This window comes from Cuculus canorus, chromosome 1 (assembly GCF_017976375.1).
Source record: "Cuculus canorus isolate bCucCan1 chromosome 1, bCucCan1.pri, whole genome shotgun sequence".
Taxonomy (NCBI): Eukaryota; Metazoa; Chordata; class Aves; order Cuculiformes; family Cuculidae; genus Cuculus; species Cuculus canorus.
The window spans coordinates 158,054,358-158,072,699 of record NC_071401.1 but is presented as its reverse complement, the minus strand read 5'-3'; the positions used below and the strand labels follow the sequence as shown (position 1 = coordinate 158,072,699).

At 40.9% G+C, this 18,342-nt stretch overlaps 1 protein-coding gene across 2 annotated transcripts in view; it reads left to right on the top strand.

Moving 5' to 3' along the window:
* The window catches only part of SLC5A8 (solute carrier family 5 member 8), a 28,093-nt gene extending 10,210 nt beyond the window's left edge, over window positions 1–17,883 (top strand). Inside the window, exons 4-15 of one of the 2 annotated variants that reach the window (XM_054073596.1) lie at window positions 274–341; window positions 1,215–1,369; window positions 2,678–2,818; window positions 6,703–6,832; window positions 8,297–8,385; window positions 9,557–9,669; window positions 10,950–11,017; window positions 11,319–11,405; window positions 12,422–12,612; window positions 13,845–13,948; window positions 16,145–16,230; window positions 17,720–17,883. In XM_054073596.1, coding sequence (XP_053929571.1) covers window positions 274–341; window positions 1,215–1,369; window positions 2,678–2,818; window positions 6,703–6,832; window positions 8,297–8,385; window positions 9,557–9,669; window positions 10,950–11,017; window positions 11,319–11,405; window positions 12,422–12,612; window positions 13,845–13,948; window positions 16,145–16,230; window positions 17,720–17,878 — 1,391 coding nt within the window. In that variant the 3' untranslated portion in view covers window positions 17,879–17,883. The other variant, XM_054073604.1, reaches the window with a different exon arrangement.
* Window positions 17,884–18,342: the final 459 nt, after the last annotated feature.

Sequence of the window (18,342 nt, the reverse complement as noted above, 5' to 3'; positions counted from 1 at the left end):
AAACAAATAGCTTCTTAGATCCTGAAATATGTCTAACCTTTTAGCAGTTTCCAATGTCTGTAACAACTGTTTCATTTTCAGAACTGGTTAGGGCAAATCCCCTGATTTAGTCTCACAAATCTTTTCATTGCCATTTTTTATTGCCTCCGACTTTTGCATTTAACTTAGTTCTACTTCTTTTTTTCCAACAACCAGGTTGGTGGTGAAAAATCAGCCTTAATTTTTTTTGTCCCCATGCTTCATTCACATTGGTGCATTTTCCCTCTTTTTCAGTGACTGGCTTCCACTTGTGGGGTGCAGTGGTGGCGACAGGCCTGGTCTGCACTTTCTACTGCACACTGGTACGTGGGCTCTTCAGCTGAGAAAAATCTGTTCTTTTCACCATTCACGTCAAATATGGAATTTATTGGAAAGTAGGCTAATAACTAGGTAACGCCATGGGAGTACATTTCACAGTGTAGCTGTAGCCACAGAGCCATATTCACCCAGAAGCGTCTCTGGATGCAAAGGTAGTCGCAATATGACTCAAACCCGTTCTGTTTCGATACGTTTAGACCTCTGTTGTTGCTGAAAGAACAGAAAAAAAGATAGATTTCCTATCCTAAAAATACTCCTTTAATTTTTCTTCCAATCTAGTAGCGTTTAGCTGTGTAATTTGTCAAGTAGTTGCTTACTGCAACTATAATAGTCCTGTCTGTTATTGTATAGAGCCACTGAAAATAGCAAGTGCCAGATGAAAAGCTTGATCTTTAAATTGATGTTAATTGAACCAATGCTTAGAAGTTATGAAATGGAACGTCAGTGACAAATTTATTTATCTTTGTTGTATTAAATCAAGTTTATTTTTATTCACACCAAAGGTATGCCTTCTGGAGTTAGTAGTGCTGTATATATGTAAGATGAGTGCTGACTGCCAGTTTATCTGTTCATACAAACTTCTGGATCAGATTATGTGCATAAGGGAATACTGGATTTAACTATGTGTATGGCCAAAGTAAATTCTAGTGCACTTTAAAAAAGGGCCAGGTTGTCTTGAGTAGGTTCCAGGATATAACTGCTAGACACTCCAGTATAGAATTATTTCTGTTTAGAAGAAGATGAATATTCATCTATTGTGCGTAACATGTATAGTAACATTACTCTTATTTGAATGTCAGTGCCAAGTAAGAGTGCTGCTGCCTTGTTGTACCTGATACATGCTGTTCCTCATGCAGGGTGGTCTGAAGGCTGTTGTTTGGACAGATGTTCTCCAAATTGCAGTCATGGTTGCCGGATTTTCAGCCGTGATTATACGATCTGTTCTAATTCAGGAGGGGATTGGCCGAATTCTAAGCGACTCCTACAATGGAGGACGTTTAAACTTCTGGGAGTGAGTTTGTACTTGCAGATATTGTGCCTCTTTATTCCTACAGAGCCTGTGTGATTAACTGTGAAATTAAATTGCTACTGAAGGAGGAGGAAGGGAAGAGCTGTGACTCAATTTTTATATATTTTTAAACAAGTTTAACTACTTTGCGTGATATTTTTTAGGCTTTACACCAATCAAAATGCTGTAGAGAGCAAAACATTTTTACTTTGTCAAGTAGGCATTTTAAGGATGCATTTTGCGTTCCACTGAAAGTGAATGGTGAATAGGAGGAGACAATTGTATTTATACATCTAATTTGCATATAGGTGATTTGGCATTTCAACTGCTGAACCAAAACAACTGGGAAAATAATAGTTTTTGTCTAGTCTGAAAAAGGGAAATATTTGTCTTTTCCCTGAAAGAAAAATTAGAAGTAGTTTCAATAGTGTTTTACCCTCCATTATTGTCACTAAAAATAGCCTAAACCCAGCATTTTGCAAGGTCAAGAATATTTGTTTTGATAGTGTTGAATGAAAAAACCCACTCTGAGTTAAAAAAAGTTATTGTACTTTTGATGAGAAATTTCACCCGGTCCTATTAGTGAGTTTAGTGTGACAAGTAGTACATTTTGTCCTTTTGTCTATCAGTTCACAATACTCATCAGGTTGTTCTGTAAAATTTTTCATCAAGTTCTTCACTAAATCATTAATCTGTGTGTATTCTTTTCTCTCATTAACAGTCATTTTTTCAATCTGTTTGACTGTCTTGCAGTGGTTGTACTGATAGAGTTCATAGGTGTCAAAAGAAAAGGGGTAAAGGCCTGTAATAAGCAAAATGATATTACGTTGTTCTTGAAGATAAGCATAATTTATTGCTATATTAAAGTGTGATTTAAAAATATGTATTTATGTCCATTCAAAATATGTTATTCATTTGGAGCTGAACCAGCAGAATGTTTTACAGAAGCTCTGTCCATAAAGGCTGGGTGTGCAAACATATTTGACTTTACTGCAGCATCATTTTATCACAACCATCACAAGCATCATACAGCTTTACAGAAGATGAGTTTATAGGCAAATAAATTAGTTAAACTTCACCTTTGGACAGAACAGTATGTTTCACTAGATCAGGATTTCAGATTTGAGTTTTAAATTTGCTTTCTGTGAGTTCAGATTTCACTTCTCTGAATGGTCAAAATCTGACCAAGTTAAGAGATTTTGTATGAGAACAAGTACGGGGATTTTTTTTTTTTGCTCCTAGCCGTTAAGGTCTTCTCATAGTGAGATTTGCATATTCTGATTTTATTTTCTCTTTTCCTTCTCATTGTAGTTTTAATCCCAATCCTTTGCAAAGGCACACTTTCTGGACGATTGTTGTAGGTGGGACCTTCACATGGACTAGCATATACGGGGTCAGTCAGTCTCAAGTACAGAGATACATTGCGTGCAAAAGCAGGTTCCACGCAAAATTGTAAGTCTGCCTACAGTAACTTTTAATGTCTGAATTTAGCAATGATTGTTATTTATAATGGAGATTTTTTTTTAAAAGGAATGGTTTTTGTCTGTGTAAAGCCCATTTATAATGGGTAACATTTTTTTTTTCTTTTTCTGTGGCCCAGGTAGAAGATAAATCAGCACAGTAAATAGTGGAATTTGAATTACATATAATTGCTGTAAGATTGAACTTTGTGCCAGAGTGTTTAACTGTGCCAGTATTCTTGCATACTAATTTGCATTAAGTTTATATGAATCCTAAAGACCAAATAATATAGTACTTCTGCTGAAGCTATATCGACAGCATCTTGAATTGCTACTCCACTAAACATAAACTGTTGTGTGTGTATTCTGTATAAGACTAAAAGATTTTTCCATACTGAAGAATATAGATGTGAGAAAATGTACAAGTGTTTTGTTTGGTGATAAAATTGCTGAAGAATCATGTTTTGTTTTCATAATAATCATAACTTTTTTAGGAATTCACTGTGGAAACTGGCAGGGACATCTCTTTTCTTTGAATTTAATCATTTCTGATCAGTCTTTACTCTAGAATGGAGTATACTTACTGACTCAATTATCTTGCCTTTATCTTTAGTATCATTCCAGCAGTTCACAACAGGATTTAAGAATTACTAGCGAGCTCATAAAATCCACTTATAGGAGAAATACATAAATGTACATCATAACTATAGTCCCTAAAAATTCTGACATACAGAGAAGGAGTTTTATGAAGGCTTTCGCCTCATAAAGTCAGCAAAATACTCACAAAATCATGCACAGTTTAGAACAGAAATATTTTGGTTACAGCAATAAAGAAAATCTACTTTTTAGACATTTACACTGCAGACAGGAATCAGCTGACGCTTGTTACCAGTCACATCTCCAGCATACAGTGCTACTTCTCCAACACACCAAGTGGCATCTCTGCAATCTCTGGCATGTGGCTGCATTCCAAGTTCTTGGCACTGCAGAGGCAGGAGGTGCATCTCACCTCTACAATGCTACACAGCATGATTGCATATAGGAAGACAGTCACATACACTGTGCCAGATTTGTGTGCCTATTAGACTGTTCTTCCTGAGCACCTGCTCCACATAGAGCTGTATTCCTCTCTCACACCCTCCTTACCCTGTTTATAAGGAGGAGCACCTCCAGGGCATCCCAGAAGTGTGGCTAAGGGGAATCTGGCACTATGGCAGACTTTCTGAGCTGTTGGAGCAGCTTTAACCGTGGCTGGAAGCTATCTGCTGCTGGAGAGGTTTGAATGGGATTTATAGCTCATATGTATTAGTGATGCCACAGCCTTAATTAGTGGAGTCCTCTCCTGCCAGTGTGGGTGGTTGGACTCTATGGCATCTTGCTTGTGCGTTGTGCAGGGAATTTCCCCTGCGTGGAGAAATCCCTTTCTCTAGTGGTTGCAGCTTGTCACCACTACAAACACTGCCGTTCTGTAGTGACTTATCTAGTTCATTTGCAAATGTAGTTAGACACATTTGGCAAGTCACATTGTTGCCGTTTAATCTGTACACAGCAGTGCAAAATGGCATCTGGTCAAAGTAATAAGGTTTTGTAGCACTGTACAATTCACTGTAAGGCTTTATAATAAAGACAGCACAATAATAAATCAGAGGTTAGAAAATAATTCTTTCATAGATCCTAGCTGGCAGTTTTTGGCAAGGCCTTAGGAGTAGCACAAGAGTAGGAATTTTCTCACACTTCGGGAAAGCATTTCACTCCATTCATGAAACACACCAGTAGGTAGGAGCACATACTGTCATCCTCAAACAGGAAGTAGGCAAACTGAACATAATGCTTGTGTATGAACAATAACAGGCACTCAGAGTTAGAGAGCTACATTTTCAGAAAAATATGGGCTAATGACACATTTTTCTCTACTTTCAGTTTTCATGTTTCAGTGCTAAAATCTTAGAGCCATCCTGAAACAAACAACTTAAAATAAGCCTTATGAACTCACAGTGCTTACTTCACCCAAACTCCATGCCATGTTACTCAGAATTGATGGGAACACCTCTCTCTAATAGTGCTACAATTATTATACTCCAATCATTAGTCATAGGGTGAGCAAAAAAACCCCTCCAGCTTTCTTTCACTGTCAAACACTGACACAATTTGAAACCAGGAATTGCCAGATTTGGACAGTTTCTTTTGCTTCCATGTGTTTCTCTTGACTTTCTAGTCTTTACTACAGGCTATAGGCTAATACTGCTGTTACGTATATTCAAAAACTTTGGATTGTTTTAACTTGTTGGTTAATTTTTTTGCTAAATCAGTTTACGCCAAGGTAGATTATTTCAGTGCAGGAACAGCTTCAGCTAAATGAATGTAAGGCATCCAACCAGTATGTATAAGAGCACTACTTCATTTTTACTGAATAAGAGAAACATTTAAAGTGTTGCTGATTTTGTGTTTAGACCACCTCTGATTGGAAAACAAAGCATAAAGGCAGAGTTTCCCCTACTATATGCAAATCAGGTTTTATTTATATACGTCTTTTTAAAGAGTTTACATTGTGATTGCCAATATTTTTTCTATGGAACGATACCTATAGCTCAACTAGTTAATCTATGTTATGTCCTACTGAAAAATGTCCATTTCAATGCCTAATGAGGCTTATAAAGTTAGTTTTACTTCTTAATTCATCCTAATGGTTCTCTAGAACAACTCAAACTTAAACCTTCTTGGGAACTGAAAGCCTTAGAAGGCCACCTGAAGCATTGCAAGCATGGATATATCTGCACAGAAGCCAAAGGTCCTCCCAGCAGAGATCTTAGTGGTTGGCACAAGTCCAGGTTATGTGCTCTATCAGGCAGTTAAATCTATTGGCAGATGGTACACAGATAACCAGGAGGCGACTGCTGGGAAGTAATGCTGTTTTTCAAGGCCGAGCTCCTGGTGGGTGTATTTGCTTGAGATGACCACCCTGTATGAGAACAACTTTGTGACCCAGGAGTCTTCAAGAGCTGAGTAACATCTGAGAACATTGGATAGTTAGATGGAGGGCAGAAGCCCTCACTGCACAAGGAGAAAAAATTGTTTTTCACTGCCAATAGGGGCTCCTCGTTGTATATGGCCAAAGTACCATTAATGCCTGATAAAACTGCATTTCTACTTTCGGCATTGGCTGAAGCTCCCATTAGGACCAGGTGAGGCAATGGGTTTACTGGACCATACCAAGCTTCGAGTTGTTTAGTTAGTAAAGGGAATGCCCTAGGGTCAGTGGCAACCTACTGCTTTCTGGAGTTGGCAGCTGTAGGTGGCTCCAGAGCAGGTTCCAGATCCCAGTGCCTCGTTACTGCCTCCCAAAGAGAGTGTCCCAGAAGGAAATGGGGGATTTGTTGCTTTGTAAGGGCAACTCCAGCATTGTGTAAGCACGGCACTGCAGCTCCAGAGGCAAAGGAGTGCTAGTGCTGAGTAAAAGGTACCGTATTCTTTGATCTGGGGCACCCCGCCTGACAAAGCTATCTGGGGATTGTCTTTACCAAGGAGTGTGGCAAGAGGCGAAGAGTGTCTTCTTGCCAGCTGCCTGCAATGTAAAACTTGTGTACGTGATGAAATGCAGGGATTGCCGTACTGCTCCCATCATCTCCTGAGCAGACTTTGTCAGCAGAGGAGCACTCAGATCATACCATCAAAACCAGAGTTGTAATTCATATATTTAAAAACATGATCTCACACATGATCTCAATGCTGGGAGCTATATTGTGACTCCCTTTCCATCAGGCATCCACTGACCAGGAGATCTCCTTGGTGCTGGCATGGGTGCTTGCTTGCTTGGCCCCAGAACTGCTTTGCATAACATCGAGCTCTAGCGTTGTGTTTCCATGTGTCTTGGTGCAGGTCTCTCTACATCAACCTGGTGGGCCTCTGGGCCATACTGGCTTGCGCAACACTGTGTGGCTTGTGCCTCTACTCCATCTACAAGGACTGTGACCCATGGACAGCAAAGCAGGTGTCGGCACCTGACCAGGTAGGGCCTTACATTTCATAGGAAGGCGGCAATCGGGCATCCTTTCTCTGCAGCCGTAATAACCAGATGCAGTGGATTGAAAAGCCAGGCGCTTGGGAATAATGACATGCCCGAGTTCCATATCAGGTGAGTCCGTAACACTAAGGGATTAAACTGAGACCATGGTGGGAAGGAATACCCTGAGGAAAGCAGGAGACTTCTCCTCATCGTTGTTCAGTCTCAGCATCCTCAAGCTGTCCTGGGACTGCAGGTCTCTTAGCACCAGGTGAGGAGGGCAGCAAGGAAAAAAATGGTGTGGAGAGACCTCAGTCCACCCACTTCTGCAGGTATTTGGGTTTTTCACCCAAAATACGCCTTGGAGTGCCAGCATTGTGTGAAACTTCTTCAGAGAGAAGTGAGGGAAGGAGGCTGCTGCCAGGGACGGCTGAAACAGTAGTGCCTGCGTGAATGACTGCAGGCCCCAGCGAGCTGCTTTTTATCATCCAACCTTTGCAAAGGGAGGTGAAAGCCTTTTCAGACTTGATATATAATTGTGATCAGAGCATACACTTGGAGTAAGGCTACCAGCAGGCCTTTCTTTGCTAGCAATGGTGAATCCTTCCTTCCTTCGGCAAAGAGCTGGGTAATCAAAACCACATTGTACCATGCTGTGGAGAAGGCACCTTGTACCTGACAGGTGGCCTCTCCCTAAAGAGACCTCAAACAGGAGATTTGTCTAAGGAAAAAGTGCCCTGGGAACCCACAGACCGACCAAGGAAATCATACAAATCTTTTTTCTGTATGTTTATGCCTGGAGTAATCGTAGGCTCTGGATAAGTCACCATGGACAATAGCTTGAAAGCTGGGAGAAGAGCACAGACAATGGAGTACCAGAGGCAGGACCACCTGGTTTTTAAGGGCAGAATAAAATGAGATACGGAAAGCCAAGGTAGAAATCCAAAGGAAACTAAGTTGTTTCTGTCAGTCATATTCTTTTGATGGAAACTGGAAGCAAGATACCAAAAATGATGAACTTGTCTGTGAAAAACATGGTTCACAGGAAGAAAATCTTAAAATTCCTAGCTCTTTCGAGCACTTGGGTCTTGCAAAGGTCAACAAATGACACAATTTCCAACAGGAAAATTGTTCTCAGGTACTCTGAAGTTATTCATCTGTGTCTGAAAACTATTTTTGTGGAGTCAACAGTAGATGGAAGCATGTACTGTGGCACCCAAGCCCAACAGGGTGATGTATAGACCCTCACCTCTGCCTGGTCCTACCAGACTTGCTGTAACTTGAGTCGATGTTTTAGGGTTGATTTTTTCCTCAAAAAGCCCAATAAATAGTACAAGATGTGGCATTCAAAATTAGAGCAGCTGGGCAGAATGTCATTGATTAAGGCTGTAACAAAAAAAAAATACAGTGAAAAAAAAAAAGAAAAATTAGGGCAAGATGGTTATATTTCTTACTCTCTGAATGTTTCAGCTAATGCCGTACCTCGTGATGGATATTCTCAGTGATTTTCCAGGAGTGCCAGGGCTTTTTGTGGCTTGTGCTTACAGTGGGACATTAAGGTAATTTAATCATTTGGAACATAGTGCCTTTTTTTTAATCTTTTTTTTTTCTTAGAGCTAAAATAGCATTTGAACTGAAACTTTTGCATTCAATTTCTTTGTCTAGCTGATTTTTCTTCTTTAAAAGTACGTACTATAAGCTCTTTGAAGATACGGCTTAAAAATCTGTAGTTTCCAACAGCAGCAATCTGAGGTCTTAAGTTTGGAGTGCCCTAATAACAGTATGAGGAAACAGCTAGCCACACGCAATGAGCAGTACTAACAAATCCACTTTTCTGTGCTTTTAAAGCCCCTTTGCCTTAGAAGCTTTTAAGTATAGTAAATGGGTGGTTACACAAAATAGCTACAGTTTGGGGTAAATTGCTACTGCTCATCTTTAATTTTCCATTTTCAAATCTAGAAAGAGACAAATCAACCCCATAGTGAGGAGTGTTTTGTTCAGCTTTCCCAAGAAGCATCTTTTAGGAGACATTGTCTCTCTCGAGGAAGGCTCTGAACAGTAGTAAGCAGTTAAAAGTGAGGAAACCTAAGAATGTGACACTAGAATAATTTTTTTGTTGTTGTTCTGAGTACTTGTAGCTACATAAACAGAGGGAATAGCCAGGATATTTGCTTTTCACGTGCTGAAGGAAAGTAGGTGGCTTGTAAGAACAAGGTACACGTAGAAACATCACTTTGTGCCTTAGGAGTGCTGGTTTCTCTGACCCCATAGGAAGCCTGAAGTAGTTCAGTTTGGACTAGATGCCTAATTTTAAGATGAGTGTAATTAGATTATCTGTATCTTCTTCTGAGAGTGCATTCAAAGTAATCAGCGACTGCCGCCTAGGAATTTTACCTATGCAAATATGTAATGTGTAAATAATTTGTCAAGGTATCACGTATACCAGTAGTGTTTGTACCTTAGCCACATGTAATAGATATTTTCATTGACATCTCTAGGCTATCTTTTCATCAGATTTGCCTTATCTTCACTGGGAGCATGATTTTAAACTATTTTTGTAAGCTATTAACTGCATCACCTGGAATAGTAAGTTATTTCAACCAATAGAGCATTTATAGTGTTTTCTGACACTGTTCTAGATAGTGGCAGTTTTTGTCTGTTAGTAACCCATCTGTTATCTATGATTTCAGCTTCTAAGATTAAAAAATATATAAATCTTGCCTTTTACAGTACAGTGTCCTCCAGCATCAATGCTCTGGCTGCTGTGACTGTCGAAGACCTCATTAAGCCATACTTCAGATCTCTCTCTGAAAAGAAGTTGTCATGGATTTCCATGGGGATGAGTATGTTTATGAAATATCTTTTCTACTTTTGCTTTACAAAGTAAGGCCTTGATTAAAATCTTGATTATGGCACTGTAAGTCAGACGTGCATTCACACTAATAGGACTGCACTGGTGCAATACCCAGGGGAGGCAAGATCAGCTCTGTAGGTTTTACACAGAATGGGGAACAAGCTGTTTCAAGTGAGCATAAGAGGAAAAAAAACCCATCAGTTTGATCTTTAAGCAGTAAAGATGCCCTGCACCTGTATTGATTCACAACACTACAAACGAAATATCTCAAACTGAAACAGCTATTCATTTTCTTTCTTCTGTCAAAAATGAGAAGCATAGGAAACAGTTTTGAAACAAAACTTTTGAACTGAGTGATAGGCAAGCAATGGCATTGTGTCCCAGTAACATTCCAGAGAGCAAGAAACTTCACATCTTCTTCACTTCTTATTAACTCCTCTGTTTAATGTAGCTCAAAGAGGGTCAGAACTAGGCTGAGCAGATGTTTTAAATCTCTGAAATGCAATTGTCATTTTTGCTGGTTTTACTGCCTGTGACCAGCTCCAGGTGTAGCTCATGACAGCATTTGTACTAAGCATGGAAAAAACATAGTCCCCACATAGTGTCATAGCCCATACCAGCATGGACAGCAGAATGGTGGCCAGGGATAAGTATTAAATATTCTCACCTGAGAACAATTTCTTAAACATTATCGCGAACAATGTTTATGCCAAAATTGTTGGGTTTATCGTGAGTTGCCTGACATATCACGTTAATCAGTGGGATTAGCCTACTGCTTGTGCATTGAAGCTTAACAGGGGTGGAGGTTTAAAAAAAAACCCAGTGTTACATTATGTCCTGGTGACCCAGGATGTTCTTTGTCATTGTGCCAGCTATGGGTAATCTACCAGCATTTACTTTCTTGCTCTGAAGACTTTAGACTGAGAAGCAAAAATAAGTCCTTCGAAGTAAGGACCACTACACAGGAGATTAGCTGAGAAATACAAACAATACATGTGGTATTGTCACTATGCTTAATCCCTGTGGCTGCTGTTTATTAACTGCTGTTTAGTAATATACAGGAAGAGGATTTTGTCAAGATTGCATGTTCTCCTCTCAATGCAAACAGAAACCTGACCTTCTATCCAATTCAGCCTCTCTTAAAAAAAACTCCTGTGCTAGCAGATGTTTTAGAGATGTCAGGGGCCACGCTAGGTTAAATGGAGATATTTCCATTAGTGCTTTTCAGACTTTGGCAGATTTACACATTGTTCTGCCTTTCCCACACAGGCCTGTTTTATGGCGGAGTCTGTATCGCTATGGCTGCACTGGCATCTCTCCTGGGAGCCTTGCTGCAGGTAGGTTTCAGACTGCTTTTGCATGACCACTTTGAATGACACAGAATTCATTATGTAAGAAAATAATTGCTGGATATCCTGATCAGATTAGTTTTTATTTTTTGTTGGGTACTTGGCCTCAAACAGCCCATGGCTCAGCCTCTGCTCTAAGCACCCATAGGACTTACATCAAGTCCTGCCATCTGAGTATACATCAGCTAAAAGCCTCATAATTTCCTTCTCAACATCTTCCCTTCTTGCCCTGTGGGAGGCTTTAACTTTCTTGCACAGCACTTGATAGCAGACTCTCTTCTTTCCTCAGGCAGCACTCAGCATTTTTGGCATCATTGGTGGTCCCCTTTTAGGAGTGTTTACCTTGGGAATTCTCTGCTCCTTTGCAAATGAAATCGTAAGTAGATTTTTAAAGCCCTGTTGGGCCAAAATTCATTGATAATTTTGGGCACCTCCTTCCCCCTCTCCTGCTTATGTTGGGCCGCAAGTGAGAAGTCTTTGATGCTTTCTATGAGAACATTTCCCCTCGCTCGCTTTCCTGTGTATCTCAAGGAAGTGATGAACAGGGCTGAATAGGAACTTGAATTTCCATCCCATGAAGGGATTTACATGACCAGAGGGAGGGTGGGTGGAGATCTGAATGAAAATGAAACTTGAGCAACAATTTCTGAAAAACACAGATTTAGAAGCAAGGAACAATGTGTAGTGAGATGTAGTTGAACAGTCAGTAAACTTGGAAGATTCTGGCCTGCCTGGACAAAAAGAGATCAAGCTGGGAAAATGGGGCCCAAGCGCTTCCAGTCTGAATTGGGGTGTTCTTAAAGTGGTTCAGCATCGTGAAATTATCTCCAGAGGAAAAAGCTATTCCATCAAAAAGTGGATTTGACAAGCTGGGAATATGGTCCGTGGTTTAGTCTGCCAGGATTGCTATTTAGTAAAGTTCACTAAACACTAACATTTACCCCTTTGCAGTTGCAAATCTCATGTATATACTAAAAAACAATAATAAAATTACTAGCCAGCAGCCAAACCCACCCCTGACTCTGAAGTAGAAGATATTTTGCAAAAACAGATCACAGGAGAAAAAGGAAAAATTGCTTCTGTATTTGTTCAAGAAGGCTCTCAAATAAAGCAGTGTTTTCCATATACCATGCAGCACAAAGTTTCTTTGATTGTAAAGACATAGTGGCAAAATAAAAAGAGGTGTGCTTAGGAACTGACTAAACACTGTTTTCCCGAAAGGGGAATTAAGTAAACTCTCCAGCTCTCTCCAGCTGTATATTTCCTTACTGCTGTGGAGCCTACAGTTTAGATAATTTTGACTGTTTCTTACTCATTTAGGTGTGTGGAGTTTTTTTTGCAAATATCCTTTTGCTCTTCATGTAATTTCAAGTTTAATTTTCTGTTTTGCAGGGTGCATTTGTGGGTCTTGCCAGTGGCTTTCTTATTTCACTTTGGGTTGGAATCGGATCTCAGATTTATCCTCCACTTCCAGAGAGGACCAAACCACTCATTCTCTCAACTGCAGGCTGTAATATATCCTTAGGAAATTTGACATCAACTCAAAATCCATTAACAACAATCATCACACCAGCAGCAGTGAGGTATGCAAGTTCATCACAAGCAATCAACAAAGCGTGTATTTGTTTTATAGAACACAAACATCTGCCTAGCATTTGGGTCACTACAACTATCCTTCCCTGGTTTACCTACCAGGCTGTTCAAGATGAAACAGTTTTCTCCAATTTCTTTTTTCACCTGTCAGAGTGAATTTTGTCTGAATTATCCCAGAGCAAAAGTCAAACTGAATCTTCCTATTGATCTGAAAAGTTTCAGTTCAATCTTTTAGTTCTAAAGCGTGGATATCCCTTACTGGGAGCCATGTTGCTAAAGAAAACATAACATTTATAGTTATTGGATCAACTACCACAGTCTATCACATGAATTAAACTAGTAGGCAGCTAAAGGGCAATTTGCCACTTTAACAGTTCCACCTACAACAGCCTGTCTCTGCAGGAATAGTTCTATTCAGGAAATTCAAAAGAAGGTGTAATCTGTATAATGGGCAAAATATAAGGCATTTTCTCCCCTCTGCAAATACCATATGTCTTACTTTGGACAATCACAATTAAGTGTAACAGTTATGAATGACAACATAGGGATCCGCAGGAACAGAAAGAGACGGAACAAACACAGTTCTAGGGTTTCACAATCCTTACATCTTAGAGCATTGTACAATCAACAGATACTGTGGTACACACATGGGACCCCAACATCCAGTTTCATATACTACACTTCTTAGATGAAGCCTCTAGCATTGCTCATGGCTGTGGGGAAGCAGCTGTTGCAAAAGAGCACATTGTCAAGGTGAATAAAGTAAGGTGTAACCTGAGGTGTGACAGTTGCCCTATTGTTTCTGTCTCTTTAAAGCTGCAGGTGACTGATTTCCTAATTTTTTTTGTGTCCCCCTCTCCTTCAAATAACATCCTACCTTTTTAAAGAAATTGTCCCTTTATCTGAGTACCTGGAGTGCTCAGCTTTGCACTAGATCACTAGCAGAGACTGGACTGTCCTGCTTTACCTGCTTTGGCCCATGCATTGCTTCACTCTCCTGACCAGTATCCTCTCCTATGAAGTAACCTGCCCTGCAAATTTTAACAGATTTTCTGTGTCCGTTTTACTGTAGTAAATAGTAAATAGAACTCATAGTTCAAGAGTAACAGGTCACTTTGATCAGAAATAGTTCTGTATTTATACTCTATCTGGAAACAGACAACCTTTTCAAGTTTCTTGGAATAGGAAAACAGATATTAACCCTTTTTCTGCTATTTTTCAGGCCTGCCCTGGCAGACAATTGGTACTCCTTGTCTTACCTCTACTTTAGCACACTTGGGACACTCATCACAGTAACCGTGGGAATAATTATCAGCCTCCTAACAGGTACAGTTCCACAGCTGTGATTTAATGTCCTAGATCTCTTTGAAACTTAGATGACCAGAGAGCTGTCATTGCTGCAGAAAGTGCCAGTGAACCTATTGCAAGCATTGTACAAAGGTTACTGTTCTCTCATTTCTTCCTCTCAGCCATTCTGCGTCCCACTCTTGGATTCTGCTCACAACAAAGGTTGCTTCAAGTTCTTAAGGAGAAAGAAGCTTCAGCAGTTTTTTAACCTGAGGGGCAGACCTCCCCATATAAGTCATCTGTCTTTCCTGTTTTATTAGATGCCAGGAGGGGCTGAGGGTTTAAGGGTTGTCCCTGAACATGGCAACAACTCCAAGCAAGGAGGTACACCCATGCTTCTAGATGAAAAAAGCAGTTATACTTTGAGTGAGTTCAGAGCACTCCAGCTTATTGTCTGCACCTGTTTAGTGTATGCTTTTCACCATGTTTCCCAAGCATGTACCTAGGAGCTGCAGACCCTATGCATGGCTATGTTAGCTTCTTTCTCACTTTTCCCTGTACTATTTGCGCAAGAGGCAAAAGCAGCAGCCCCGAGTTAAGAGCAGGGACTTCGGTTCCAATCCACAGCCTCACTTCTCTTGCATCTCAGTGAAATGCAAAGTGCACCTCTCATCCACCTCAAGCACAGCAGAAATAGTGCAAAAGCAGCTGCTCTCATGGCATTCTCCAGTACACCCGACAGGTTCCTATGACAGCCCTCATCTTTGAGGCTTTTAGATGTCAGTGATTTTCAGATCTCAGTTCTGGGCCCCTCACCCCAAGGATGTTGAGGCTCTGGAGTGTGTCCAGAGAAGAGCAACGAAGCTGGTGAGGGGGCTGGAGAACAAGTCTTATGAGGAGCGGCTGAGAGAGCTGGGGTTGTTTAGCCTGGAGAAGAGGAGGCTGAGGGGTGACCATATTGCTCTCTACAACTACATGAAAGGAGGTTGTGGAGAGGAGGGAGCTGGCCTCTTCTCCCAAGTGACAGAGGACAGGACAAGGGGAAATGTCCTGAAGTTCCACCAGGGGAGGTTCAGGCTGGATATCAGAAAAAAATTCTTCACAGAAGGAGTCATCGGGCACTGGAATAGCACAGGGAGGTGGTCGAGTCACCTTCCCTGAAGGTGTTTAAGGAACGGGTTGATGAAATGCTTAGGGACATGGTTTAAGGGAGTGTTAGGAATGGTTGGACTCGATGATCCAGTGGGTCCTTTCCAACCTGGTGATTCTATGATTCTATGTCACACCTATGAGTCTGACCTACTTTAGGACTAGGAAACTCCAAACTCAGCAGACAAATTTGCTTCCATTAGCTTCTCTGGGCCCTGCAACTACTAAGCACAAGTTATGCTTGACCATGTTCATTTACTTGCGAGTTTTTAGAGGGTTTGGTCCTCCCTTTGTCCGTATTGCTCTAGTGATACTTGTAAACAAATTTTGCCTCTTACTAGGTTGGAATCAGGTCATCCATGGGCCATAAGACAAAGCATAAAAACTGGACAACTCAATAAAACCAGATGAGAATTCCTCACCCTAAGAAACAAACACTCAAAAGACTTGAACCAACCACACTATCCTTTTTGTGGCATAAGATCCCATTTAAGCCTTAGATGCAAATTGGAGCTAATTCTCAGCACCTGCATCTCCTTTCTTTCCCACACACATTCCCCCACAAGAATAGTTAATCTTCCGTGCCTTAAAAATGCCGAAAGATCCCATTTACTCTTATCCCTCCACCTTAGGCCTGCACTTAAATAACTCACTATAAGTATTGATGGTGGCTCTGAAGAGAGAAGTCTTGCTGACAAGATGCTGAGGGTTGAGGCTCAGGCTTCAAGACAGCATTTGGTACCGCAGCTCCTGGACCAGGTGGATGGTCCTAGAGATCACTGTATGGAGTTTATTCTTTTCTGATGAATGTCTCAGTGTTTTTTTACACAGTACAGAAATTGAAGGTGGATGTAGGAAGCTCTGGGAAATGGCTAAGACATTTCAAATAGACCTTGAGGAACATTTTATATTTTAAGATGTTGCAGAGTATATATTGTTGTAAAGAAATGATCCCTAAGGCCTGTAATTGCTTGACTGCTTTTGCTGCCTAACTGTCCTGCTCACCTGGCCTGGTGCCCATAGCTGGCCTCTGACATATCACTTGCACGTGGAAACCTGGCTAATTTCAATCTGCCCAATTTGCAGGAGGACTAAAGCAGAAAACAGACTGTAAATTCCTGCTGACCAAGGAAGATTTCCTGTCCAACTTCTCATGGATTAAATCTGAGACAGTAAGTTTAATTATGCAACTCTGATTTAAATCAATCTTTCCTCCTGGGGACAAAGGCAAACAGTCCCTGGCTTATTTTTTCCCACCAGGATTAATAGCATCTGATGCTGCCTGGTGTGACTGACTGCTTTAAGGCAGTGGCAGAACACAACGTAGGTAGGGAAGCTATGTTTGGCCACAGCTTGATTTCAGAGAACAACGGAGCTTCAGCTGAGACAAGGAGCAGTTGTTCTCCGTATTTCTGCCAAAATAGTCCCTTACCAGTCTCTTGGAAGCTGGCCCAAGGCACGCTTTTGACTCAGCAAAGCTTCATTTGTTCTTAAACATATGTTCTCTAAAGTCTGGAATTTTTTTGCAACTTTGCCTACTGTTTAAGAGAAAACATTTCTAGTCAGTGTATCTGTTTCCTAGCTCCATCTCTAAGATAAAAGAAAAGGGGAGATATTGTTGGGTAATAACATCCTTTACAAGGGAGAATGTAGGGGAAATTTGGTATTTTTTTGTTTGTTTGCTTGTTTTTAATAGACTACAGATCACTTTTCAATCAGCATCACCAGGATGCTCAACATTGAAGATCAGCTTTGTTCAGTGCTCTTTGAGTGCTGCAGTTTAGGCAATGATATTGTCTTTGAGATGGTCCAGTTTGCAAAATGTTTTTCCTCCATGATGACAACTCCTTTTAGTGTGATTTCATGTGTTTCAGCTTCTGGATATGAACACCAATGTGGGAAGGGGACTTTTACAATGCTATCGTAATGCTGTTTGCTGATGTCAGGACTGGAGACCAAGTTATTGTCATTCACTGTGTTTAACAGGCTGACAAGGGTTTTTGCTATCTGGGAAATAACTCCTTTTTTAAAAGAAAAATACACCCACATGGAAGCTGATATCCGCAGCCATACTTTCTTATGCCTAGAGTCAGAAACAAGTGTCTGCCTGGTTATACAGCCAGGAGCTGGATAACAAGTTGTTGGCATCACAACTAATGCAGAAAGTTGTTGAGAAAACCAGTCAGGGGCAACTGAGCAACTTCCTGTGCTTGAAGAGCTCAGCATCTCATTAGGCTTCCCAGAGATGGTACCCACCAATCACTCAGCAATGGTGTGTGTTAATCCATTTTTCATGTCAGAGATGGGGCAAGGACCAAGGGCTGGGAGTCAATAGCTCAGGGACCTGGTGGTGACAGACATGGAAACAGCAATTAGAACTTTGCACACTCAAAAATACCTCAGACACTTCGCAGAACAAGAACATTTTATGTGACAAGGACATTTTGTACAACTAGTACCTTATGCAATAGGAAACTTTCTGTGCCCCTAGAAAAATATCAGCTGCTGCAATGAATAACTGCTTATGCTCTGTCAACAGTCAACGTGTGTTTTCCTGCAAAGCATCCTGTATGTCAAGTCTGACTCTACTTGCGTGTAGGTCAAAGACAGGAAAACTATTCCTTTCACTTCACAGCATGCCTTTTGTCTTTTCTTTGTCAGACAGAGAAAGTGGAAGGGTTGAACTGGAAACCATTTACCGTGGCAGCTGAAGGAAGTGACAACACAGTGGCAGGTGAAGGAACTGACAACCCTGCTTTCAGCAGCTTTGAAATGGATGTTGCAAACAATGAAAATAAAGTCAATGGCCTTCATATATGATGAGGCCACATCAGCCCACAAAGACGGTTGTGTTCACTGTTGACATTCCGTTACTGGGTTACCAGCCCTGCTGGGGTCATGGGCAGGTGTCTGCTGAGCTTTGGGGCAGTGTCACCCTTGCATGACCTTGACACTGGTGAAGAAAGGAATCAGGTCTTTCTTGCACTTCCTCTCCCTCTCCCCCTCTCTCTCTGAGACTTGGTGACATGGCTTAAGGCAATGTTTCAATGTTTCTATTTGAAATATTTGCCTGATATTCTTGATCATCTTGGAAAAGATCTGTTTTTAATCTCAGTGGTTAGAGTACACTTTTTTTTCTGTGAGAAGCACTATTCCCCCAGGCATAGCCATTTTTCTGGTTTGTGTTTTTTTCTTTTAAGGCATTGAAAGTATGAAGAGGTTAGAACTGTGGGACCTTATCAGATTGCAAGAAACAGTGGGTCTTTTTTAGTACAGGAGGTGTA